We start from the raw sequence: 27,065 nt of genomic DNA, 5'->3' as shown, positions 1-27,065 counted from the left end.
TTGCAATACATTGCAATACGAAAGCCAGGCCAATACCCATCACCATTGAAAGAACAACAGTTAGATCATGTAGATGGTGTGAAAACATTTCTCGACCAATGTATCATAATTATCCTCACTGAAAATTCTGAAAATTCCCTAATCTGGTCACAAGGCTCTTATCACACCAAAAAATACCTCATGCTTTGTCCAAATCCTTGGCTTTCTTGTGTACATGGTGTATTTGAAAATGATTTTTCCCCTGAACTTTCCCCAATCAGCTGATTGTATTGAAACCTTGTTAACTCAAATTCGCATGGAATATAGGAGACAGCATGCCTCACATCATATGGGGCTCATATGGAAACATAATATCAAGACAATATAGATTGAATTTACGAGTTTGCCATCATCCATATTAATCTTGTCAACAAGAAAGGAGGCAAGACATGCAATGTAATATATCAGGTGAGTTGAGGTGAAAGTGGGTTTAACGTCGCGTCCAAGATTATTGCACTTATATAGCGACGTGCATGCATGTGTATGTGTGTGTGTGGCTGCTTGTACTAGTCCGGACTGATGCCGATTTATAGTGCTAGCACACTGAAATACCATGCCGCAGTTTAACATGAATACCCCACTCAGACACAGTATACTGACTCCGAGCCGACCAGTCCTTGTTTTAGCCCCTTAATGCCGAGCGCCAGACAGGGTAACAACAAGTACAATCTTTTAACGTCTTTTTGTATGACGCGGCCTGGGGTCGAACCCTGGACCTTCCGCTCTCCCGGCGGACGCTCTACCACAAGACCACGGAGGCGGTCTGTAATATATCAGAAATTGTTTGTTGTTTAATGCTGCACTCAGCAATATTCCAGCTATATGACAGCGGTCTATAAATAATCGAGTCTGAACCAGACAATCCAGTGATTGACATCATGAGCATCAATCTACGGAATTGGTATACAATGACATGCATCAACCATGTCAGCGAGCCTAACCACCCTATCCCTTTAGTTGCCTCTTACAACAAGCATAGTCGCATATTATAGCAAGCATGGGTTGCTGAAGACCTATTCTTACCTGGATCTTCACAGGTAAGTGATAAATGTCTGAGACCTGCATCACTTCAGGCTTTCCGTGATATAACTGGAACACTGTTCACAGTGGCCTTAACGCAACTCACTCACTCACTTAAACACACAACATTCCTCCTTCACCAGGGACTTTGTATAAGGGCTGTTATACAGTGTAGTAGTGACGTGTCATTTATTAGTAAGCTAGTGGCTTGATTTGTTAGAGTGTCATTTCAAATCGTCTTTATGTATTCACAAGTGATGGAGAAATGTAATGTGTACAAACCCATGAAGTATAGACGATGAAACACTAAGTGATTTATCAGTTAGACTTTGGGATGGTATTGCTGTTACAATTGTATTATGGAATACAAACCACAGCCACTTTACTTTGAACTTGTATATCAGTAAGTATTACGATAGTATTTTCTTTTCTATTCTACATTCTTTGCTTTCAAACTTGTAAACCTATACTTCATACGTTTTTAATAAAAACAAACCAGTTCTTAAAAATAGTGAGTGAATTAATAGACTGTTCTGTCATATCATAGTGTGTCAGCTTGATGAGAGTGAAAGCCCAAAGTGATGCAGGTCTTAAGACTATTATCACCTTGATGAAACACAGGAGGACAGTTAAGCTGACAAACCTGAAAATACAATTAGGGAAATCTTAGAAATACGCCCATGATCATTAGTGGTGTAATGATACGGTGATACACTATTGTATCGCAATACAAGGCCCATGATACAATACATCGATTTATGATCCCTGTATCGCAATACATACATAAACATTTCATTACAAGTTATACTGGTGTAAAAACATGTGAATAACAACAGAAACAGTTCAACGACCAGCTTTAGCAGATTCTCTAGTGTTTCATGGTTGGACATAAATAGCATGACATTCATATGTTTTGGTCCTACAATATCCCATCTTTGATCTCTGAAACAAATTATTCAGGGTTGTGATTCACCAGCAAAAAGAAAGAATATCAACTTCTGCAATAAAAGTACTGTATCGGAACATGAACTGTATCGCACCTATAGTATCGTGATACGTATCGTATCGCTACCCCACCGTATCATTACACCTCTAATGATTTAAGGTTTCTGACACGCCAAAGGGATGCAACTCTGCACAGCAAAATAAGGGTCCTTAGACATCAACCTCATCATGATCAATATACAACACAACATGTATAGCAGTTAACTGGTGCATTAAAACATTATTACTTGTGAAGGTTCAGACATGTTTGTTTTGTTTTTTTGTTGTAGTATAACGCCACACTCAGCAATATTTGAGCTATATGATGTTGGTCTGTAATAATCAAGTCTGGACCAGACAATACAGTGATTGACATCATGAGCATCGATCCATGCAGTTGGCACACGATGACATGCATCAACCAAGTCAGCGAGCCTGACCACCAGATCCTGTTAGTCGTCTCTTACGACAAGCATAGTCGCTTTTTACGGCAAGCAGGGGTTGCTGAAGACCTATTCTACCTTGAAACTTCACGGGTCAGTTCAGACACACAAAAAGACTATTCAAACATTCAATGAGGAGGTCAGCTACAAAATTTGTACTCATCCCCTAAAATGGTGTCTATCTCTTTATACAGCGATTCTAATTTGGACCATCTCAAACAGACAAGCAAAACAACAATGCACAGGTCATACAACCCTTCAGACTGATTTGAAAATCAATACCGATATTAAACATTCAAACAGTGTTAAAGGGAAGCTCTTCTCAGCTAATCAAGCTGAGACTGCCAAATTGAATTTGGTTATCCAAATAACACTTTTGTTGTCTGCAGATTCATGTTCGATCGTTACGTTAAACCTGACTATAACAGGATTCCAAACAATGAACTTCAATAAAGGAGTAGCCATTGATTGTCCGTATGATAGCCAAGGAGTTTCATTCAATTGGTTGGGTTTTTTCTTAAATTCCTTAAACAAAGCAATTTTTGAACTTGTGACAATAGCGTCATAATTGTAACATCTTAAAACACATATTTGTTATCTACAATAGTTTTTGTTTAAGAAAATAATTTATCATCCTGAACTGGCTTTCAAAGGAGGTATGCTTGGGAGGCCAAGCGATATCTCCTATAATACATTGCTAGGATATATTGCTACAATGAAATTGCATCACAATGCTTTGCAGACCATTGTGGCATCATTGGTTACCATGACGTCACAATCAAATGACATCACTAATCTTTCTGACACTGAAGCTAGTTAGCTGTTTTTTTAACTATGTTTACACACAAGACACTGGTTTTTACTGTATACAAACTGAAAAGTTGGAAGGTGATTTTGGGATGATAAAAGGAATCTCAGCAAGCCTCAAGGTTTTAACTCTTATAGACTCGTGTGGATATATTTTCAAAAACGAGAGAGTGAGATTTCTCTACATATTCTGTTTCTAACATGTCTGTTGACAGATATTGACTTGAGTACAAAGCAAATGTAAGTGAGTGAGTGAGTTGCAACTTAGAACAGTATTTCAGTTATTACGACTATATCATGGTGTACCAGCGTCATGAGGAGGAAGGCCTGAAGTGTCTCAGGTCTTAGACAAGCACTTAGGTGAAACCCTCGAGCATGGGTATGCTGAAAACAAACCTGGAAACAATGAGGACAACTCTGGAATTTGAACCCACAAACAAGGAGTATTGCCACCTTATCATACGTCATATCGACATGGAAATGTCCATTGAAGATCCGAGTTAGAAATGGTCTTCAGCAAACCCATGCTTGTTGTAAGGGCGACTAACAGGATCGGTTGGTCAGGCTCGGGTTGATGCATGTCATTGTAACCCAATGGATTAGATCAATGCTCATGATGTCAATCGCTGGATTGTCTGGCCAAGACATGATTATGTACAGACTGTCGTCACATAGCAGGAATATTGCTGAGTGTAGTGTTAACAAACAAACAAACAATACAATAAATCATCAAAGAAGTCTGTACAGGTTCCCCAGCCTCAGTGACACCAGGACTTGAGAGTACCTATCCAGTCTGGATAATATATTGTTGTAAAATAAAATATGGCTACAATTTAGAAAATAGTAATAAAAAACAGCTTAATAAATTCATCATTCTCCGTTTTCACCATTACTACAAGCATGAAAGGCCTCAACTAAGGATGTGGTCCAAACGACCTGCAAGAGAAACAACCTTTCACAGTTGCACCCAATAACATTAAATCTAGTGTGCCCTTGCCAACACAATTTGGCAGCCAACGGCCAGTCAGGCCAAACCTACTCTTTATCCAGTGTTATCTGGACTGCAGGTCAATTTCTTCTATCTGACAGACAAATTGCTGGATTATGTTGACAGTGGCTGCGTTGCTCAATTACTCCTTGATAGGTTTAGGAGCTGTAGGAAATTAACAGGCCATGTGAGGATGATGAATTGTCCATGTTATTTATGCAACACAACATGATAACTGCAGAACCTGTGAAGATCCAGGTCAGAATAGGCATTCAGCAACCCATGCTTGCTATAATATGTGACTACGCTTGTCGTAGGACGCGACTAACGGGATCAGGTGGTCAGGCTCGCTGACTTGGTTGATGCATGTCATCGTATCCGAATTGGGTAGATCAATGCTCATGATATCAACCACTGGTTTGTCTGGTCCAGACTTGATTATTTACAGATCACCATCATATACCGGTAGCTGGAATATTTCAGTGTGCAGCGTTTAACAACAAACAAACAAAACAATCTTTTTGGAACAATTACTGTATTGGGTTCAAAATGTAATACTTTGGGGAATGTTTTTTTTCAAAGATAAATATTTCAATAATTGATACATGTCACATATCGAGACCACTGTTTCCAGGCAGCATGCTGAAAAAGTTGTTTGTTTGCTGTTTGTTGCTGAGACAGATAATTGACAGTCAAAATTTGAAAAGAAAAACCTGTTCAATGTCAAACTATTTTCAACATCATCATGATCATAACAATCAGCCCCGTGGGGATTTCAGGAACTGTGTGTCCTGTGAGGATCGTGTTGTAAAGCTTGGTGACTTGTTGTATTAAGTGTCATCATATCCCGACCATGTGTGATGATGCTCATCACATCAATCATTGGTTTGTCTGATCCAGACTTATTTATTTACAGGCAGACGTTGGAACATTGTTGAGTGTGGTGTTAACCAACAAACACAAAAAAAACCTCATGGATTGTTTCATCTTAACTTTGTTTAAAACAATGCATTTTGATGAGTTTTTTTTTTAAAAACCTGCACATCAACTGACATGATAATGCAACCTGTCATGACCAGACCAACATTTTTTTATATTCATATAATTCATATAATTGAAACCACAATATTCGTAGGTCTAAGGGAATATCAGCATACAGCCCTCTAAGTAGCGACCATTGCGGCAGCCAAATGAGACTTAAATCTATGATACCAACCTAAATTGATCTACTGCCCGCCATTTGACTACCTAAAAGTAAACAAAACTGGCAACAAAATCTCTTTAGGTATCTGTTGGCTCCTAAAATCTTTGGTTTGGCCCCTAACATGAATATTTAAGGGCCAAACCAAAGTTTTTAGGAGCCAACAGGGAGTAATGGCTCCCTAACAAAAAAAACCAACTTAGAGGGCTGTCATACATGGTCCCTGTTGAGCATGTCGAGCGTTGGTAACTTGTTCAGGTAGCCTGTCCAGAGTTAAACTATGAACGCGGATAATGTACTCTCGTCAACTTTACCCCATACTGTCAACATGTTCAGAAACTATTTTGTAGTTTCAACTTTGTCGTGTTAGGGGCCTTAGGTCCACAAGGTGTATGGCTACAGGGTATGAATCTAGCCGCCCTAATTATTCTCTCAACAATAGGTTCAGGACAAGGACCCCTTGACTTCCATGGATAATTTCAAACACTACATGTCAACGCCATCTCACACACAATGCCACATCCCCTCAACACAGTTCAATTCCTACAGCTGATGCGAGAAACTACCCTACTCTGTTTTCTAAACCTTGAACTTTGAACGTATGTTTCGCACATGTGCCTTCAACAATACCAGGACAGCTGGAAACGGTCATAGGTGCGACAGAAACAAACAGCTAAACTAATACAGCAATATAGTCACAGAAAACAGCAACATCCAGCCAGCTCAAAATCCATATCTGTATACATGGAATAAGACCAATGTTATACTTATAATTGGATTGGATTAATCAGGCTAATGTGGAAATATTTCATGACCCTCCAAGAATGCATGCCAAGCTATTTCAGGGGTGCCAATTCAAATACGTCATTGACGTACATAATTGAAATACAGGCCATTCAGGATGAAGTACATGTGGGGAAATCAATAAGCTTCTACTATACAACATGTACTGTGGGGGATAACAATAACACCAATATTGACAGTTGCTGTCCCCGGGTAGTGACACTGTTGGTAATAAAACCGTAATACATCATAAAGACAGGAACGATTAATTACCTGTAGACAACACTATTGTTTGGTAGTTCCTACAGCTGAATAAAAGCTCTTGCTCTTGAAGCAGTTGCACTGATGCACCAATGTTCTGTATTCAAGGGGCTCCAGGGTTCTGTAGTCAAGGGGCTTTATGGCTTTAGGGTTCTGTAGTCAAGGGGATCTTAGATTCTGTAGTTAAGGGTCTGGCTCTATGGCTTTACTCAAGGGGCTCCAGGGTTCTGTAGTCAAGGGGCTCTTAGATTCTGTAGTTAAGGGTCTGGCTCTATGGCTTTACTCAAAGGGCTCCAGGGTTCTGTAGTCAAGGGGCTTTATGGCTTTAGGGTTCTGTAGTCAAAGGGATCTTAGATTCTGTAGTTAAGGGTCTGCCTCTATGGCTTTACTCAAGGGGCTCCAGGGTTCTGTAGTCAAGAGGATCTTAGATTCTGTAGTTAAGGGTCTGCCTCTATGGCTTTACTCAAAGGGCTCCAGGGTTCTGTAGTCAAAGGGATCTTAGATTCTGTAGTTAAGGGTCTGGCTCAATGGCTTTACTCAAGGGACTCCAGGGTTCTGTAGTCAAGGGGCTTTATGGCTTTAGTCAAGGGGCTCCAGGGTTCTGTAGTCAAGGGGCTGGCTCTATGGCTTTAGTCAAGGGGCTCCAGGGTTCTGTTGTCAAGGGGCTGGCTATATGGCTTTACGCAAGGGGCTCCAGGGTTCTGTAGTCAAGGGGCTCCAGGGTTCTGTTGTCAAGGGGCTCTAAGACTGTTTTCAAGGGGTTCTATTGTTCTGTATTCAAGGGCCTCCAGGGTTCTGTATTCAAGGGCCTCCATGGTTATGTTTTTTTGTTTTCAGGGGGTTCCAGTGTTCTGTATTCAACATTCAAGAGGCTCTTGAGATTTGAATTTGAGGGGCTCCAGGGTTATCTACTCTTCTAAACAGAGATACGCCATTGAGTAGGTTGGGTTTAACACTGCTTTGAACAACATTTTAATTATGTTATGATTTGGAGGAAAGCCAAATGTGATGCCGTTAGGTGTTTTCCAGTTTGGCAAAACTTCACAAGCACAAGTATGGTGCAGACAGGTCTTTATGATTTGATCTCTATCATAAAAGATCCCTGTCAGAGGATTCAGTCAAGTCCAGACTCAACTATTTCTGGACCATAGATCGTTCAAAGATAGAATAGTTCTTAATGTATTATTAACTCAAACACTTTTATAACATAATGACACACTGAATCAGACAATCATACAAAGAGATGTAGTTCTTCATTTCACATCAGCTGATGACACAACAGACTGCACAATCCTTATTTTAGATTTTTTTCAAATTGCATTTCTCTAAAAAAAAATGCACACCTTTAGCCTTTGTCATTAGCCTTGACAAGAAAACTAAATCAAGCTTTGGGTTCATCTGTTTGTCCGGAATCCCTATGCTCCTAATTGTAGTTTATCTGCTATCTGTAAATTAGTGAAAACATGACAAAGGTCAACTGTTCTGCACCTGGGTTTAGGGTGCATATGTAAAGCCTTCATTTAAACTAAATGACAAACATTGTCAGTTAAATGGTGAATATTCATCTTAATATATTTTTCGGTTCCTCAAAATTAATAAATTTAATTGATGTTGACCATGATTGTACCTAAGACTACAACATGTGTGTAAAATTATTTTTGACTATTACTATGTGTGTGATAGAATGAACAAGCATCTACTAATTCTACAAGCATCTTGCTGACATGAAATTTATTCTTAAAGAGTGTATCACTCATAATTACAAACAAGCTAGAATGTGACAATAACTGTGCTGGCTAAAATATCAATGACATGACAATGATCATTTCATAATTGACAAGGAAAATGTCTCTCCTGAACATCATCTTTTACAAAATAAATGATATATCAGCCTAAATTCGATTTACACGCGAGCCCACTGATTCTGGTTCTGTCATAAATTTGCATGAGTAAGATGAAAATATTTTGACAACAACCAAACCACCTCTAAGAGAAAAAATCAGACGAATGACAATGCCATTGTTATGAGATCAATTAAGGATTGACAGCCCTGAGGGAATCTTCGTTGCTACTGAATGAGTGGGCTACTCAGTGACTAATCTGTAAAACGTCAACCTTACCTTTCCCTACAACGGGGGACAGCGTGAAGGGTTCGCACTGCCAAATATAGTCGATCAGGAACGGGCTCAGATGAGCTAGAAAAATGTCAACTTGTTCCTCAAGGTATGCCTGAACTTCATCGTCTCCTATTCGGTTTGGAATGGACGGAAACAGATAATACTCCACGGTGTCTTCGCTAGACCGATGGCCCTTGCCTGCCATGCCGATGTCGTCCTGTTTCGTTCTATAAACGAAAACACGGAAGTGGAGTTATTCGGTAGGTCAGCCAATCAGAAAGCGCGTAACATTGCGCTTCAGAGGATCATGTGACAGGTGCTTTCCTCAAAGATCCAAGGATTTCTCAACATTGGCAGGAAAAAGACGAAGTAATGTTAAAACCTAAAGCTTTGACGCAGGTTTTAAGTCAAGCAAACACCGGAGGAGTAAGCAGTACACTGTAGGTTGAATGCTCTTTGTTGGTATTTCCAAGGGGCGTTCTTTTCGGAGCCTTATACTGGGGGTATGGTGTTAAAACCAATTCTATCTTCATCAGTTCATCACCATCAGCTAGCTGATCATGGACCTACGTAAGATTTCCAAATGACGCAACTGCTTGCATTATCACACCAATATCTCAAATCTGTTTAGATATATGAGAGACTAGGAGTGGCAGTGTAAGATGCAATGCAGTACACCCTTTGCAATATACGTGCCAACTTTTAGTGCATTACAAGTCAACTGACATCATTAGATCGAGTCGACTTCATCAGCTGTGTTCATTACATTGTAAGAGAACCCAAGCCTGTGACCCCCATGATCTAATTGCTTCACCTTTTGTTGTGGCTATAAATTATAATAAGAGTCCTCTTTTAAATTGACTAGAAGTCTCTCTTGATATGATTGGAGTATGAAATCATTGTTGGATTGAACTAGATTATCAGACTTTAGTTTGTAGATGAGGAGAGTGAGTTGCATCATGAATTCTAATCAAGAAGTGAAAGTCATTGACCATAGATTAGCCAATTCTATTCTTAAGATGTGACTACTTCTGTCTCAGGAATGTCAAGAATTATATGGTGAATCAATAGTTCATGGTTCAGTTCACCCCATGCGACCCCAGTTTGGGATTGGCCTCCAGCAATGCTGGTCCAGACTCGATTACTTATGCAGACCACAGTCATAGCTGGAATATTTCTGAGTGCGGTGTTAAACAACAACAAAAAAACTATCCAGAAAAGTGTTCGTTAGTACTTAAAGGTGTTCATGTTTATCCAGAAAAGTGTTCATGTTTGTCCTGAAAGGTGTTCATGTTTGTCCTGAAAGGTGTTCATGTTTGTCCAGAAAAGTGTTCATGTTTGTCCAGAAAAGTGTTCATGTTTGTCCAGAAAAGTGTTCACATTTGTCCTGAAAGGTGTTCATGTTTGTCCAGAAAAGTGTTCATGTTTATCCAGAAAAGTGTCCATGTTTATCCAGAAAAGTGTTCATGTTTGTCCTGAAAGGTGTTCATGTTTGTCCAGAAAAGTGTTCATGTTTGCACTGAAAGGTGTTCATGTTTATCTAGAAAAGAGCTCATGTTTATCCAGGAAAGGGTCCACGTTTGTCCTGAAAGGTGTTCATGTTTATCCAGAAAAGGGTTCACGTTTGTCCTGAAAGGTGTTCATGTTTATCTGGAAAAGTGTTCATGTTTATCCAGAAAGTGGATGTTGGGTCAAAGTAAGTATCTGTCCTTTCACCATGTCGATTCTGTCCAGTCTGCTCAACAATGAAGGGTCCCTGTTGGCATATTCCGGTTACGGAGACAAGGATGCTGCAGTCACTGCCGCCATCGCAAGCAGCATCTGGACATCGTATGTGAGGAACGGAACCCAGGCCTTCAATGATGACAAGTTACAACATGTCCTTGTAGAGTGCAAAGTAAGACTGCATCCAGTGTTGCTATCCCAACATGATAGTGATCAAACTTAAGATATTTAGTATATGTTTACATGAAAGAGATTGTTGTTCCCATTCAGTGTTTGAAATAATTTTAAAACCCAAACAGACAGTGGGGCACGTGACCCATAAGTGTTGCCTGCCCATCTTCAAAGTTACCTGCCCACATTCAGACATTATTAATATTAAAAAATCGCAAATATAAAAGTCAGATCGCGTCATGATTCAGTTGAATTAATGCAAACAATGTAGGAGAAGTTATAATAAAACTGAATATGTCTTAAAATTATCTGCCAGACAGTCCAGCAGGCAGAGGAAAATTTCATGCAGCCCAACAGAAAAGTTACCAGCCACGGGCAGGCAGTTATTTCAGACACTGTTCCCATTACATTGATTTCTTAATTAGGATCACCCAGTAGCAATAACTATCTGCATATACTTGTTGGTAGCTTAAAAGGAACATGGAAAAAGCAGCCTCTCCTAAGATATAATGTCCCCCGCCGTGACATTGCTGGGATATTGCTAAAAGCGGCATAAAACTGTACTCACTCACTAAGATATAAGTGAAAAGCATGTTGGTTGTTTTTAAAGTTTGTCAATGAAAGTAGGCTCAGCCTCTGTCGAGTCAGATTTGGTCCTGTTAGGCAAGCTGATCCATCCGAAGTGTTGGAACTACAATTTTCTGTTCAACTAAGCAAGAGGTGTTATATTGCGGATCAACTTTCCCTCACTGTGAACGATACTTGCATGCAAAAAGTCCACTCAGTGGCATGTTTAACATATTTTATGAGAGCTTCAGTCAATGTAATGCCCCTGTTGTTTCAGGAAGGGAAGGTCGGACTCACGAAGGTGGCCAACCTGCTCCTGTGTGTGTGCTGCAAGGACAGTGTGGGATTTGGAATGTTAAAAGCAAAGGTATGTAGTATATCGTGGAATCATTGGATTTCAGACATCATACTTCGTTGGTTGGCAATGTTTACCACGATTACTCACGCATTAACAGGCACTGTAGCATCACGCAGGCGTAAATTCTCAGATGATGGTTTGTTTGTAAGAGGAAGTTGTCTGTTATAAGTGAATTAGATGTTTTACAGTTGTTCACGTAATTAGTGACAAATTTACAAAGGTTTCTTAAGCGTCTGAAAACCCATAACAGGGAAAAGTTTAGTATAGCCTTTTATTTCGAGGAAATAATGTGACTACTGTCTGTGCCAAAACCTTTTGATTCTACTAACCCAAACTTGGCTCTTATTATACTTTAGGGTATGATTGCTCGTCCACTAGACAAGAAAATATATTTGTCTTTGCTGAAGAAGAAATTTCCTGCTTTTGAAAAAATCATCAAATGAAAGAATTGGCAAGGTCTTGCAAGGATTATCTCCCCTGTATTGTAAACATCCTGTTTGTTGTTGAATGGTGCACTCATCACTATCCAATATATATGGGCAGTGTAAATAATGAAGTATGACCACCCAATCCATTTCAAGTCACCTGTTACAACCAGCATAGGTTATTAGGGACCACTTTTAAGCCAGAATACCCCTGAAGATCCTGGTCGGAATAGGTCTTCAGCAACCCATGTTTGCTGTATAAGCGACTATGCTTGTGCTGGCTGACTTGGTTGATGCATGTCATATCCCAATAGGGTGGATTGATACTCATCATGTCAATCACTGGATTGTCTGGTCCAGACTTGATAATTTACAGACCCGTCATATAGCTGGAATATTGCCAAGTAAGGCGTTAAACAACAAACAAACAAACAATTTTAAGCCAGAATCTCCATAGGGTGCGCAACCACGAAAGTGTGATGAGAATTTGGTGGGATATTGTATTGTTTCAGCTGGAAGCATTAGCCACATACTTGGAGGAACCTCTATCTCAAGTGGCAGCCTCCTGACAGTGGGCAGCAGGCTAGATGTGAACAGACAGTGCTGTATACGGCTTCTGTGACCATCACGGTTGCTTCCTGCACCATTCCCGGCCTTGGTGCCAGAAACAGGCTAACTCTTTGAACAAACACAACTTTGGTTTCCTCAGTATTAAACTCCTCCCACTTCACAGTTCGAAGCATAGGCATGTGTACAAGTTGTTAAGCACCCAAAAACCTATCTGTTAAAGTCAGTGATATGTCAGACTTTGCACTTAAGTCATGCAAATAGTAACAGTGATAATAATCTAGGACCACCTGAAATGTTGTTTTGCTTTCCCTAACTATAGAAAAGTAATGCTGTTAATGTTTTGTGAATACAGATAAGGATATTTGACATATCACATCAGAAACATTTTGCAGTATTTTGGCCTGTAATATACACTACACAAAAGAACACCCAATTCTTTTATATTTATAGCAATATGAAAACCCGGGTGTTCTTTTGAATAGTAAATGTTAGTTAATCTCATGCATTGTCAGTGGTGCCATATTTGGTCATACTGCTGGTGTGTAAAAGCATGTCCTGCTGAGGCTTAAATAAAGAATATGTTCTCGGGCAACAGCTTTTGAAAAAGTAGTGCGGGCGGTGGTGTTTTTTTCCCCCATTTTGTTGACAATAATTTCAGCAAAATCATGCTGAGGTTGTGTGTTTTCGATAAATGGAATATTTAAAGATTTTTATATAAGGTAGACACAATTTTATGGATAACAACTTCTTTAATACTGTAAAAAGGGACGTTTAGGTATAGATCCTTATGCCGTTATCAAGCAAGACTGAAGAAGTTGTTATCCATAAAATTGTGTCTACCTTGTCATCCTTCAACTTCTAGCAATGCCTATCAAACAATTTTTATATATATTTTTTTTAAATGGAAATAAAAATTAAATGTGCCGCTGGATTTATGATGATGCGGGAGAACCAAAACTATTATTTTTCTGTAGCCTATGCTGGCCAAAACACCATGGTGTCAGCATGCTGGTGCATGATCATCAGCTTTACTGATCACTAACATTTGACTTAATTGAAGCGGTAGGATTCAGTAAGCTAACAGAGAGAATAGCTAGGCTATTACTGATACTTAAAAATATAAGGATTCATCCTTCACTTGGGGCAGTTGGGTAGCCCAGTGGTTTAAGTGTTGTGAGAAAATGAAGCTTTGCTATAGCAGCCACTGGGCGGTCGGGTAGCCTAGTGGTTAAAGCGTTCGCTCGTCACGCCGAAGACCCGGGTTCGATTCCCGACATGGGTACAATGTGTGAAGCCCATTTCTGGTGTCCCCCGCCGTGATATTGCTGGAATATTGCTAAAAGCGGCGTAAAACCATACTCAGTCAGTATAGCAGCCACTGAAAAATAAAAGGATTTCTTCTTTTCACTTGGGGAGGTGGGTAGCCTAGTGGTTTGGGTGTTGGCTTGTCACTCTGAAGGCATGAGTTCAATTCTCCACATAGGTATGATGTGAAGCTCATTCTTGGTGTCCCATAATAATACTATTAAAAAGCAGCAAAAGACTCTCCCCTCCCCTCCCCAGTCCCCACTTTCTCTATATGTTCATTTAATGAGATAAATATACTGGTTTAGTTAAAATGTATATCACTACAAATGTTCTGTCATTAAGTCAAAGAGCACGTACAGCAAAGCTTGTGAAAATTTATTTTTGTCCAAAACACTAAAGAGTTTCTTGTATGCAAAAGCCATGTATGTAAATAAACTGTTAATACAACTGAAATGTTTGTCATTAATTTGTGTTACTAAATACAAAGTTAAAATCTGTAATTCAATTTAAAATGTTTATTTTTATCAAGTTTTTTTTTTTTTTAGGGGGGGTGTCAAAAGAGGAAAGAAAATCTCAATTATGATTTGTTTTTCACTGAAGATGTCATGATTGGTGAAGAATGTCCTGACACATCCTTTGTTGATAATTTCTGAATGTAAAGAAAACAGACAGCATTTGGCGGGAGTGTCCATCCACCAGTGTCAGACAGCACTTGCAGATAATGTTAAACCATACAAGCATCAGACAGCACTTGCACACAATGTTTGACATACAAGCGTCAGACAGCATTAGGGAGACACTGTTCCACCATAAGAGCGTGGGACAATCCTTGAGACTGTGAGAGATTCAGCCATCACAGAGTCCATGCAGTATTTGTATTTCCTTGTGATACCCCATACCAGCCGGTGTTTCCAGAACCATGGGAATGTCGTCAAAGTTCGGATCGGTCATCACTCTGCGAAAACCCTCAAGGCCGATGTGGCCCTTACCTATGTTCTCGTGTCGGTCCAGATGGCAGCCCTTCACACCTGGAGCAAAGGAACAGAATCTCATACAGGTTTCCATCCTGGCTGATTCAGTCAGTGAACTTTATCTACCAGTATCAACCGGAGGCATGCCAGAAAGTGATGCATACGAGCACTGCAACTGATTTTTTCAAATTTATTTAAGGATTGAATCCAAAAACCAACATGCAAACTTTTGTAAAGCATCCGCTAAGCAGATTCATAGAGTTTCCATGAACCTCTATTCATACCTCCATGAACCAACCAAAATACACAGTCAATCCTTATAATATAATTCCACTAGAAAACATGTGATGTCTACAATAGTTTAACCAAGAACAGTTGTATATATCAAAGCACACAAAAATGACGAGATTGACAAACATTCCTTGGAATACATACCACGGGGTGACATGGATCAGGTGATTGCTTAATTTATGCACATAACTTGACACGCTCACAATCTCATTAAAATCAGATCTTAGTTCTCTCTACGGCTAAACAAAGATCTGAGGACATCCCATTACAGGTCACATCAGACCGACCTTGCGCAAACTTTGACCGACCAATGGAATGACCAATCAGAAGGCAGCTTTCTTGTGCTTTACGGCACTAATTTCAAATTGGCGACTCCGCTTCGAAACATATTTGGACAAATGCTCGATTACAAATTTGAAACCTAAACAAAAGAACATTCTGAAATGGCTAATAGATGGTCTAGATTGTATGGATTCAGTCGTTAAACCTGTAACTATCTTTCGGAGTTACAGTTTTTGAGGTTGCATGATTAGAAATCACATTCTGACTGTGACTTTCATAACCGTAACCGATGCTCTGATTGGTCGGATGAAAGGTCGTTCTGACGTGACCCCTAATGGGATATCCTCAGAACTTTGTTCAGCGGTAGCGAGAACTGAGGTCTGATTTTAATGAGATTGACACACTCACAAAGTCAGAATTCCCTCGATTGTAATACTGAGATTCCACCACATTCAGTAGTGATAAAAGTAGTCTCGTTGGGCGTGGCTTAATTCTTTACATTCATTTGGAACTTGGAATTACAATTAACACAACGAAAATGTAATTATTTAAGGATAGTTGTTTCACTTCAATGATTTTGACAAAGCTGATAGTTATTGTTGTCTAGCAGCAACAATTGAACAATGGCAGCCGTCACTGGATGTCACGAATGTGTCCTGGCAATATGTCATGCATATTTTAACAGCTCTAGCCAGCCAGGCCAGCGAGATATTGCTTTAATAGCCAGTATCAGATTTCAGCACCTATTTTGTTGCCCTGCCAAGGAGAAATCTGGTAGCAGAGAAAAAAAACAACCCATTATTTTTCAAGTTTCAACAAAGTCAGAACTTCAATCTCAATCAATAATGAACAGGTTTCTCATTTGAAGAACTAGTATACCAGTAAGTTGTGACAGCCGAGTCACAAGCAATATTCTTTTTTTAAGAAATCGATCTAATTTTTCATTTTTATATTTGTGAAGGAGGAAGTATATATGCCACACAATAGAAGTTAAAAAACAACTTTTTCATGACTGCCATGGCCATGACAGATTTACTATAGTAATAAATAAATAGTAATAGGAAAGAATCTGGTATTCTTTTACTTCTTTTGAGTAGTATATATTATAGTTCACTAGATAGAAACTTAAGCTAACCAGTCAGGCTACCTAGATTATATTTCCACAAGCCAGAAAGAAAAGGACGTAGCCACGTGCTACCGGGCTGCAGCCTACGTCGCACACTGATGTCATGATGTGAGAAGTTATGGCTTAAAGTAGACATATGCTGTTATGCTTTACTGGTGCAGGTTGTGCTGGATTACAAGTCTATTTTAACCTCATATGGGTTAGATTTATCACTCATGAGAAGACTGTAGTGAAGCGAAGTGCTAATTAATGTGTGCACAGTTGCATGTCACAAGGGTATCCAAGCATGTTCCATCTCACCCTTGGAGTCGTTCAAGTGCAGAGCGTCAAGATATTTGAAACCAACAATCTTGTCAAAGTCTGATATGAACTTCTTGTAGCCTGAATCAGTTGCCAGGTCGAAGCCTGAAACAGGAACATTATCACATTGGGCTACATGGAATCAGTGCATGGTGAGACGGTCCTCACAGGTGATGGAGAAACAGCGTATACAAACCCGCAAAGCAGTGACAATATGGTACAGTATGCTGGGCATGATATTGGAGTCTCCTGTCATATTGCCAAAACAAGCTAACACAAGAAAACAGTGTCATCACTATCCCTCGCCATGGGGCACATTAAAATGTTGTTTATTCAAATACATGTAGTAGTGACTGCAAACTATAAAATAGAGTCCTATAAAGCCTTGAGAAGAGATAGCACTTAGTACGCTTTAGTGAGTGAGTGAGTTTGATTTTAAGCCGCTTTTAGCAATATTCCAGCAATATCACGGCGGGGGACACCAGAAATGGGCTTCACACATTGTACCCATGTCGGGAATCGAACCCGGGTCTTCAGCGTGACGAGCGAACGCTTTAACCACTAGGCTACCCAACCGCCCTGGTACGCTTTAATGTCATCAGTAAAAATGATTAAATGTGAAATTATTACACACAAAAGGCCTCTTCTCTGGACAAAATAACTAGATAAGTATCTCCTAGTTAAGCAAACTTTAGTAGTTTCCTACAAAACTTGTCCCCAATGTAGACACTACACACTAAGTAAACTAAAATGGATCAAGGGCCGTAACTCTTGTCAAAAGAGAATATCCACTCCATTCCCATGCTTCCTCTTTGAGAAAAGCCCCTATGGGTATTCAGGGTTAGAGTAGGCCCCCCGCAACCTATGCTGGTCGTAATGGATTGGGAATTCAGTAGCATCAGGCTTGGTGACTTGGCTGAGAGCATGTCATTGTCCCCTGTTTTCGTGGACCAGAAAAGAGCAGTATCGACCTCATTTGGCTGATATTGCTTTTTGGCATTTATAAAAACTGGTATTGACCTCACATATGGTCTATCTTTGTTGATATATAATAACGTCATCATTTTGATTTAGGTTTGGACAACACTACTGCTGGGTAATTCCCGTTCTATTCTTAGTACAATGCAACCAAGGCCCTGTCTATGATACAGAATGTAGTAATAACAGTGGCAGCGCTAAGATCACAATGTGGAACTGGGCTAATGTCCTACCTGCAGCGAAAGCATGACATGTATCAAGGCAGACTCCTATTCGAGATTTGTCCTTGACCTTGTCAATGATGCCTCGTAATTCTTCAAACTTTCCTCCAATTGTATTTCCCTGACAGCACATATTTTCTATCACTGAAATGAAAGTGACAACAAATCAGCTTGATTGATGTTCCAGGCATTTTGTCCTGACTTAATGTGACTTGACTGAGTTCGGATTAACATTTTGCCACACACCTGTCCTGACATACTTGGTCTTGGAGTGAGCGATGTTGATACTCTCTGCAATGAGGGCGATACATTCCTTCACGGAAATCTCCCCACAGGTGGAGCCTGAAACACATGCACTTACTCAACATACAGTAACATATGTTTATAACAAACACGGTATAACGAACTGCGGATATAACAAACTTATTTTTTGGTCATGTCCATTTGCTGTATATATGCTCATAACAAACTACGGTTATAACAAACTAAAATTAGTAGCCCCTTTGAGTTCGTCATAACCATAGTCTGCTGTACATCCAAAGTCAACACGGTTTACAGACACTGCCAATACCATAGTTTACTGTACATCCTATAGTCAACACGGTTTACAGACACTGCCAATACCATAGTCTACTGTACATCCTATAGTCAACACGGTTTACAGACACTGCCAATACCATAGTCTACTGTACATCCTATAGTCAACACAGTTTACAGACACTGCCAATACCATAGTCTACTGTACATCCTATAGTCAACATGGTTTACAGACACTGCCAATACCATAGTCTACTGTACATCCAATAGTCAACACGGTTTACAGACACTGCCAATACCATTGTCTACTGTACATCCTATAGTCAACACGGTTTACAGACACTGCCAATACCATAGTCTACTGTACATCCTATAGTCAACACGGTTTACAGACACTGCCAATACCATAGTCTACTGTACATCCTATAGTCAACACGGTTTACAGACACTGCCAATACCATAGTCTACTGTACATCCTATAGTCAACACGGTTTACAGACACTGCCAATACCATAGTCTACTGTACATCCTATAGTCAACACGGTTTACAGACACTGCCAATACCATAGTCTACTGTACATCCAATAGTCAACACGGTTTACAGACACTGCCAATACCATAGTCTACTGTACATCCTATAGTCAACACAGTTTACAGACACTGCCAATACCATAGTCTACTGTACATCCTATAGTCAACATGGTTTACAGACACTGCCAATACCATAGTCTACTGTACATCCAATAGTCAACACGGTTTACAGACACTGCCAATACCATTGTCTACTGTACATCCTATAGTCAACACGGTTTACAGACACTGCCAATACCATAGTCTACTGTACATCCTATAGTCAACACGGTTTACAGACACTGCCAATACCATAGTCTACTGTACATCCTATAGTCAACACGGTTTACAGACACTGCCAATACCATAGTCTACTGTACATCCTATAGTCAACACGGTTTACAGACACTGCCAATACCATAGTCTACTGTACATCCTATAGTCAACACGGTTTACAGACACTGCCAATACCATAGTCTACTGTACATCCAATAGTCAACACGGTTTACAGACACTGCCAATACCATAGTCTACTGTACATCCTATAGTCAACACGGTTTACAGACACTGCCAATACCATAGTCTACTGTACATCCTATAGTCAACACGGTTTACAGACACTGCCAATACCATAGTCTACTGTACATCCTATAGTCAACACGGTTTACAGACACTGCCAATAGCATAGTCTACTGTACATCCAATAGTCAACACGGTTTACAGACACTGCCAATACCATAGTCTACTGTACATCCAATAGTCAACACGGCTTACAGACACTGCCAATACCATAGTCTACTGTACATCCAATAGTCAACACGGTTTACAGACACTGCCAATACCATAGTCTACTGTACATCCCATAGTCAACACGGTTTACAGACACTGCCAATACCATAGTCTACTGTACATCCTATAGTCAACACGGTTTACAGACACTGCCAATACCATAGTCTACTGTACATCCTATAGTCAACACGGTTTACAGACACTGCCAATAGCATAGTCTACTGTACATCCTATAGTCAACACGGTTTAAAGACACTGCCAATACCATAGTCTACTGTACATCCCATAGTCAACACGGTTTACAGACACTGCCAATACCATAGTCTACTGTACATCCTATAGTCAACACAGTTTACAGACACTGCCAATAGCATAGTCTACTGTACATCCTATAGTCAACACAGTTTACAGACACTGCCAATACCATAGTCTACTGTACATCCTATAGTCAACACGGTTTACAGACACTGCCAATAGCATAGTCTACTGTACATCCTATAGTCAACACGGTTTACAGACACTGCCAATACCATAGTCTACTGTACATCCTATAGTCAACACGGTTTACAGACACTGTCAATACCATAGTCTACTGTAAATCCAATAGTCAACATGGTTTACAGACACTGCCAATACCATAGTCTACTGTACATCCAATAGTCAACACGGTTTACAGACACTGCCAATACCATAGTCTACTGTACATCCTATAGTCAACACGGTTTACAGACACTGCCAATACCATAGTCTACTGTACATCCTATAGTCAACACGGTTTACAGACACTGCCAATACCATAGTCTACTGTACATCCAATAGTCAACACGGTTTACAGACACTGCCAATACCATAGTCTACTGTACATCCAATAGTCAACACGGTTTACAGACACTGCCAATACCATAGTCTACTGTACATCCTATAGTCAACACGGTTTACAGACACTGCCAATACCATAGTCTACTGTACATCCTATAGTCAACACGGTTTACAGACACTGCCAATACCATAGTCTACTGTACATCCAATAGTCAACACGGTTTACAGACACTGCCAATAGCATAGTCTACTGTACATCCAATAGTCAACACGGTTTACAGACACTGCCAATACCATAGTCTACTGTACATCCTATAGTCAACACGGTTTACAGACACTGTCAATACCATAGTCTACTGTACATCCAATAGTCAACACGGTTTACAGACACTGCCAATACCATAGTCTACTGTACATCCAATAGTCAACACGGTTTACAGACACTGCCAATACCATAGTCCACTGTACATCCTATAGTCAACACGGTTTACAGACACTGCCAATACCATAGTCTACTGTACATCCTATAGTCAACACGGTTGACAGACACTGCCAATACCATAGTCTACTGTACATCCAATAGTCAACACGGTTTACAGACACTGCCAATACCATAGTCTACTGTACATCCAATAGTCAACACGGTTTACAGACACTGCCAATACCATAGTCTACTGTACATCCTATAGTCAACACAGTTTACAGACACTGCCAATACCATAGTCTACTGTACATCCTATAGTCAACACGGTTTACAGACACTGCCAATACCATAGTATACTGTACATCCAATAGTCAACACGGTTTACAGACACTGCCAATACCATAGTCTACTGTACATCCTATAGTCAACACAGTTTACAGACACTGCCAATACCATAGTCTACTGTACATCCAATAGTCAACACGGTTTACAGACACTGCCAATACCATAGTCTACTGTACATCCTATAGTCAACACAGTTTACAGACACTGCCAATACCATAGTCTACTGTACATCCTATAGTCAACACGGTTTACAGACACTGCCAATACCATAGTCTACTGTACATCCTATAGTCAACACAGTTTACAGACACTGCCAATACCATAGTCTACTGTACATCCTATAGTCAACACGGTTTACAGACACTGCCAATACCATAGTCTACTGTACATCCTATAGTCAACAGTTTACAGACACTGCCAATACCATAGTCTACTGTACATCCAATAGTCAACACGGTTTACAGACACTGCCAATACCATAGTCTACTGTACATCCTATAGTCAACACAGTTTACAGACACTGCCAATACCATAGTCTACTGTACATCCTATAGTCAACACGGTTTACAGACGGACTACACAGATCCTCGGATGGCGATGACAGTAACACATTTTAAACCAAGATCTCACCAGGATGAAAGTTGTAGAGGGTGAGGCCCAGTTTTTCACATCTCATCAGCTCGTCCACCAGGGCATCGCGACTCTTACGCAAAGTGTCTGGGTTGGGAGAGCCGCAGTTGAGCAAATAGGACCCATGTGGAATTATCTTGTCGGGAGAGAACCTATATTCCTAAACACCAAATAAGTGCAGATACTAAACCTTTACTGAGTATGTAAGAGTATTTATTACCTATGAGGGCAAACATATCAGGGTTCATAAAAATCATATGTGCCCTTGGGTCACATCTCATCACAAGGGGCTGGTCGGGTAGCCTAGTGGTTAAAGCGTTTGCTCGTCATGCTGAAGACCTGGGTTCGATTCCCGACATGGGTACAATGTGTGAAGCCCATTTCTGGTGTCCCCCGCCGTGATATGGCTGGAATATTGCTAAAAGCGGCGTAAAACCAAACTCACTTACTCACTCTCATCACAAGACAACAGTGTATTGTTTCCATCATCCGGATGGCATTGTTGACGTCATTCAAATCGTATTGTGACGTGAGGTCAGAATGACATCACACTAGAAACAACGTCGTAGCTGAAGATTGTTGACGTCATTCAACAAATTGTGGTTCCGCTGCTGTTGCAACTGGTTGTTCTTATAGGTAAACACTAAAATTCATCTCTGTATGTAAACATCTTCTTTGGTAATTATTGGAATATTATATTCGTGTTCATGTCATACTATGTTTACAGCACTCATGCCGAAATTCCTCTTGCTTGGGAAATACCAGAATTTAGAGTCGTAAACATAGTATGACATGAACAGTATAATATCCTCTATATTTGAGAGAGCAGTGGCAGATCTTCTTTTTCACATCTGATGACATTTGCATTGTCAACATGTTGATTTGGTTGGTAAAGTAAAATTGATAATGGTTTACATGTAGGATAAACCCAGCCTAACTGCAATGATCAATGCTCATGATATCAATCACTGGATTGTCTGGTCCAGATTCCATTATTTACACACCGCCGTCATATAGCTGGAATATTGCTGACTGTGGCATTACATAACAAACAAACAAACCAGAATTTCAATAGGCGACCTGGCAGATAGTGTGGCATCATACTCAAACAGCATGGACTGTCGCTCATACTATCAACCATCGGTTTGCCTGCCCTAGACTCTTGGCTGATTGATATGGCTGATTGACATGAAATAACCACAGACAACATCAGGAACAGAGGATACCAATCTTGTTGACCAATTAAATTCTTATCTAAATTCACATTTCTGCAATAAGCAATCAGAAATTCCTATAAACATACACCTTTATAAAACAGTTGGTTTAGAGAGGTATATTTCCATCATATGATCACAGACCTTACATGCATCTTTGAACTTTGCAACAACCTTCTCATCTAGTGGTTTAGCCTTCCATTGTCGCTGCGACTTGAGAAACATGGCAAAGGATGTGGCGCCAATATCAGCGGCATTGTACACTGCATTGTGTGCACCTCCTGGAAATATACAGATGGTAATTTTCTACCAAATTTACAGACATATGTCTTTGTGATTAAAACCACAGAAAAAATGTGTAATACGTACCAGAAAATATGGACTGTCAAGTATAATTTGGGGCTAATATAGGGGTGCTGCCTGACTGATGCCGATTTATAGCGCTAGCTCACTGAGATACCATGCCACGGTTTAACATGAATACCCCACTCAGACACAGTATACTGACTCCGAGCCAACCAGTATCCTTAATGCCGAGCGCCAGACAGGGTAACAACAAGTACCATCTTTTAACGTCTCTTGGTATGACGCAGCCGAGGGCGGACGCTCTACCGGAAGACTACAGAGGCGGTCAGTTTTGTTTAGAAGTTGGTATATCATATTTTGAATAAATGCTTTGTATTGTATAAACATGTTCTCCCACTGGTGAAAAAAATAAACCACTGACATGGCTTGCCAATGGTTGATTGATAAGACAATGTACAATGACACCTGGATCTGCCCACCTTGAGATGAGACATGTGCACCAACCAGCTTCCTGCAAGAATGACCTTTCTTACTTGTCTTCTTCTTACTTTTCACCTTCACATCTTCATCAAATCCATCTTCCTCCACTTCATCTTTTACCCGAGAACGTGATGAAGATGCTTTACCCTTTTTCACAACCCCTTTCTCTTTTTTCACAGTTCTGCCTTTCTTACTGTGAGAATTGTTTTTATCTTTGGAGAGGTCATTGTTTTGGTCCAAAGGATCAATTTTCACTTTCTTATTAGCTAGTTCACCGCTCTCATCGACATCAGTGTCATTTTTTCTCTTGTCTGTTTTCTTTTTTATAGATTTCTTTTGTTGTTTGAGAACTTCGTCTTTCATGTCGCCTTCATATGGGGATTTGGGGGCACCTTCTTTCTTGCTTACTTTTTTATCTTTGGACTGATGCCTCTTTGAAATATTTTCTTCCAAACCAAACTGTGTAATAATTCTTGGTTTCCTTTCCCGTACTGGGCGACTTCTTTCACTGTCCGCCATATCTTTTTCAAAGGCTAAAGCATGAAGAAAACAAAGATAAATTATTCATTACCTACTTGTTTCAAAAACATCCTTATTTCTAATTGGATACGATAAAAGCAGATCATTCTTGAAACTGATAATTTGATAGTGAGCAGCTATGACTAGGCCAATAACACAAAAATGTTTGGAAGCTATATTGGATTTCTTATGAACAGCAATATGTAACAAATGTTATATTTGGGATAACACTTCCTCCGTAAAATACAGATTCTAGTACTTTTTTTACAGTTGATTCCCATGCAGGATTCGAACCCACACTGCCAGAGTGAGGCACCTAAAGGTCAGAGATCGAGCCCACCGAGGCTTCCACAAAAAGGAAAGTCTAACAACTGAGAAGTCAGATCACATACTTTGTGTACCCCTCTGACAAGTGCAAATATGCCTTTGCAAACAGCCAAAGCTTAACAGCTCACATGTTAATCTATATAACTATTGAATCATCTTAAGCGCTAAACATGGCATAGAGAACATTAAGATATCTGCTGTCTCGGATTGGCTAAATCATGTTAATTAAAAAATTGGCAAACTTGGAACTTCTCTTGGATCATAAGCCTAGTTTTCAAACTTGTAAAAGTAATAAGGAAAAAGCAAAAACTTTTTTCGGTGTTACTGTCTTTAATTGTGTCTAATAAGTTCCATCGTATCGTTCTCGTTTGTTTCAGCTGCACGGAGCTGATTGAAGTTTTCATATTTAGGTGCCGTTTTGACGAAGTGACGTTTAGTCCGCTTGCATAACAGTATATAAACTAAATTTACGGGGCTACCACTATCCCCTGCAATAAATATAATAAGTTGTCATTCACGAATAAGCATTTACCTCAAGCCTCAAAGTCAAGTACAGTCTCTTTTTACCAAAGACAGTTTCCCGCGGTGATTCTCTGTTCAACAAGGGCAGGTCACTCTTATTACGTACTGTAAGAGTTTCCTGTCATGTGAAACACAATCGCTGACTAACGCGTTCGAATCACCTCGGGATTTCGATGGACTCAAGTTTCCCTGTTTTCAGTTTTAATGATAATAACTCGCGAAAATGTTTATTCATCAAAGGTATATACTATTCCACCCTCATAAATAAACTAGCAGGAAATAACTACAAATGCAAGCAGAGAAGACAAAACTGGATACTGTTGTATCGCCTTTTTCTAATCAAACATAGAATAAAGATGTGAGGATGAAATGGGGTTAAACGCCGCGTTCAAGACTATTGCACTAAAGGAAAGTGCATGCACGCGTGCCTACGTGCGTGCGTCAGTCTGTCTGCCTGTCTGTGTGTTCGTACGTGCGTGCGTGCATGTGTGTGTGTGCTTGTACTAGTCGGACTAATGCCAATTTTATAGTCTAACCCACTTAGATACCGTACAGGAGTTTAACATGATTACCCCACTCAGACACAGTATACTGTCTCCGAGCCAACCAGTCCTTGTTTTAGCCCCTTAATGCCAAGCACCAGGCAGGGTAACAACAAGTGCCATCTTTTAATGTTTTTTGGTATGACGTGGGCGAGGATCGAACCCCGGCCCTGCTCTACTGACAGACGCTCTATCGCTAGACCACGGAGACGGCCCCGAACGGTGTGATAACATGCTTTGGAAAAAGTGTTTTCATGTTGTAGCCTATCTCAAATTTCATGATTAAAATGACATTAGCTTTCTTTAATGTATATGCACTTCAATTAATAAACAGACAGAGAAATATAATAAAGACATATATGATGTTTTCACAAATGAACTGAAACAAAATTGCACCTACAATAGTTTACATTACTAAATATAATTTGCGGATTTCAGTGTACATTAATCTGAAATTTAAATCTAAAAATTAAACCATCTGACGATCGGAGTCCAAATCCCTTTATTCATATTTCGTATTTATCTCCCGATCGTGGTTATTTAACTGTTACTGTAAATATTGTGTGCGGGTAGGGGGAATTAGCTATTCTTAAATGAAATAAATATATAATTAATGTGACACTAAAACTTGATGACGTCACATCCCAATATACATGTACAAGCATATTTGTGTCTGAAATGGTCTACATAGTTCCAATAATATGAGGGATGGCGAAATATCGGAAGACCCAGGTTCGATTACTCACATGGGTATGTTGTGAAAAGCCCATTCTTTGATGTCCAAATCCGTGATATTGCTGAAATAGTGCTAAACGTGAGGTAAAACCCCATTCACTCCAATAACACAACTGTCAAACATCTGATCGCCAAACATTAAATGCAGAGACAATCTCTTTAAAACAGATCTCAGTGCTCGCAAGAAGAGACCTGTTTTAACCAATCAGATGACAATGGATCAATAGGTAGGAACTTGGACCAATCAGATGGCCATTGCGAGGTAGAAACTAGATCCAATTGATGCAGTCCTCTTAAAAATCCTCATGCACTCGCTGCATATATGGCAATTTCCAATTTACGAGTCCAGTTAAAAATATCGAGTTATTAA

General features: G+C 39.8%; 3 protein-coding genes across 5 annotated transcripts in view; 1 reads left to right on the top strand and 2 right to left on the bottom strand.

Annotated features, from left to right (window-relative positions):
* Positions 1-8,899, bottom strand: part of LOC124153098 (protein ecdysoneless homolog) — a 43,249-nt gene extending 34,350 nt beyond the window's left edge. The window contains exon 1 of the mRNA XM_048392704.1: positions 8,647-8,899. Coding sequence (XP_048248661.1) covers positions 8,647-8,848 — 202 coding nt within the window. The 5' untranslated portion in view covers positions 8,849-8,899. The remainder of the gene's footprint in view (positions 1-8,646) is intronic.
* A 23-nt stretch (positions 8,900-8,922) lies between these two features.
* Positions 8,923-13,193, top strand: LOC124153100 (ragulator complex protein LAMTOR2-like). Of its 2 annotated transcripts, none has more exons than XM_046526255.2 (4): positions 8,923-9,083; positions 10,378-10,540; positions 11,384-11,473; positions 12,402-13,193. In XM_046526255.2, the coding sequence occupies exons 1-4, from the start codon at positions 9,016-9,018 to the stop codon at positions 12,456-12,458; spliced, it is 378 nt and encodes a 125-aa protein (XP_046382211.1). In that variant the 5' UTR covers positions 8,923-9,015; the 3' UTR covers positions 12,459-13,193. The 2 variants fall into 2 exon arrangements, with proteins under 2 accessions (XP_046382211.1, XP_048248662.1); XM_048392705.1 differs by having other exon boundaries at positions 9,083-9,213.
* A 916-nt stretch (positions 13,194-14,109) lies between these two features.
* On the bottom strand, positions 14,110-25,517 carry LOC124153099 (probable endonuclease 4). Of its 2 annotated transcripts, none has more exons than XM_046526252.2 (8): positions 25,429-25,517; positions 24,050-24,583; positions 23,409-23,545; positions 22,051-22,210; positions 18,183-18,278; positions 17,949-18,080; positions 16,738-16,842; positions 14,110-14,795 (listed from the first exon to the last, which is right to left on the bottom strand). In XM_046526252.2, the coding sequence occupies exons 2-8, from the start codon at positions 24,567-24,569 to the stop codon at positions 14,614-14,616; spliced, it is 1,332 nt and encodes a 443-aa protein (XP_046382208.2). In that variant the 5' UTR covers positions 24,570-24,583; positions 25,429-25,517; the 3' UTR covers positions 14,110-14,613. The 2 variants fall into 2 exon arrangements, with proteins under 2 accessions (XP_046382208.2, XP_046382210.2); XM_046526254.2 differs by having other exon boundaries at positions 24,104-24,583.
* Positions 25,518-27,065: the final 1,548 nt, after the last annotated feature.

This window comes from Haliotis rufescens, unplaced genomic scaffold, assembly GCF_023055435.1.
Source record: "Haliotis rufescens isolate VD_foot unplaced genomic scaffold, xgHalRufe1.0.p SCAF_11, whole genome shotgun sequence".
Lineage (NCBI taxonomy): Eukaryota > Metazoa > Mollusca > Gastropoda > Lepetellida > Haliotidae > Haliotis > Haliotis rufescens.
Note: the sequence above shows the minus strand (reverse complement) of the source record. Positions and strands in the feature narration are given on the sequence as shown.

What these genes read in the sequence shown, in the direction of transcription:
- LOC124153100 (XM_046526255.2), top strand. Translation starts at nt 9,016, where the DNA reads ATGTTAAAACCTAAAGCTTTGACGCAGGTTTTAAGTCAAGCAAACACC. An exon ending in GGAGGAGTAAGCAGTACACT is followed by an intron (nt 9,084 to 10,377) that starts GTAGGTTGAATG and finishes GATTCTGTCCAG; the next exon opens with TCTGCTCAACAATGAAGGGT. An exon ending in ATGTCCTTGTAGAGTGCAAA is followed by an intron (nt 10,541 to 11,383) that starts GTAAGACTGCAT and finishes CTGTTGTTTCAG; the next exon opens with GAAGGGAAGGTCGGACTCAC.
- LOC124153099 (XM_046526252.2), bottom strand. Translation starts at nt 24,569, where the DNA reads ATGGCGGACAGTGAAAGAAGTCGCCCAGTACGGGAAAGGAAACCAAGA. An exon ending in TGCACATGTCTCATCTCAAG is followed by an intron (nt 23,546 to 24,049) that starts GTGGGCAGATCC and finishes GTATATTTCCAG; the next exon opens with GAGGTGCACACAATGCAGTG. An exon ending in ATGTCATGCTTTCGCTGCAG is followed by an intron (nt 16,843 to 17,948) that starts GTAGGACATTAG and finishes TTCCTGTTTCAG; the next exon opens with GCTTCGACCTGGCAACTGAT.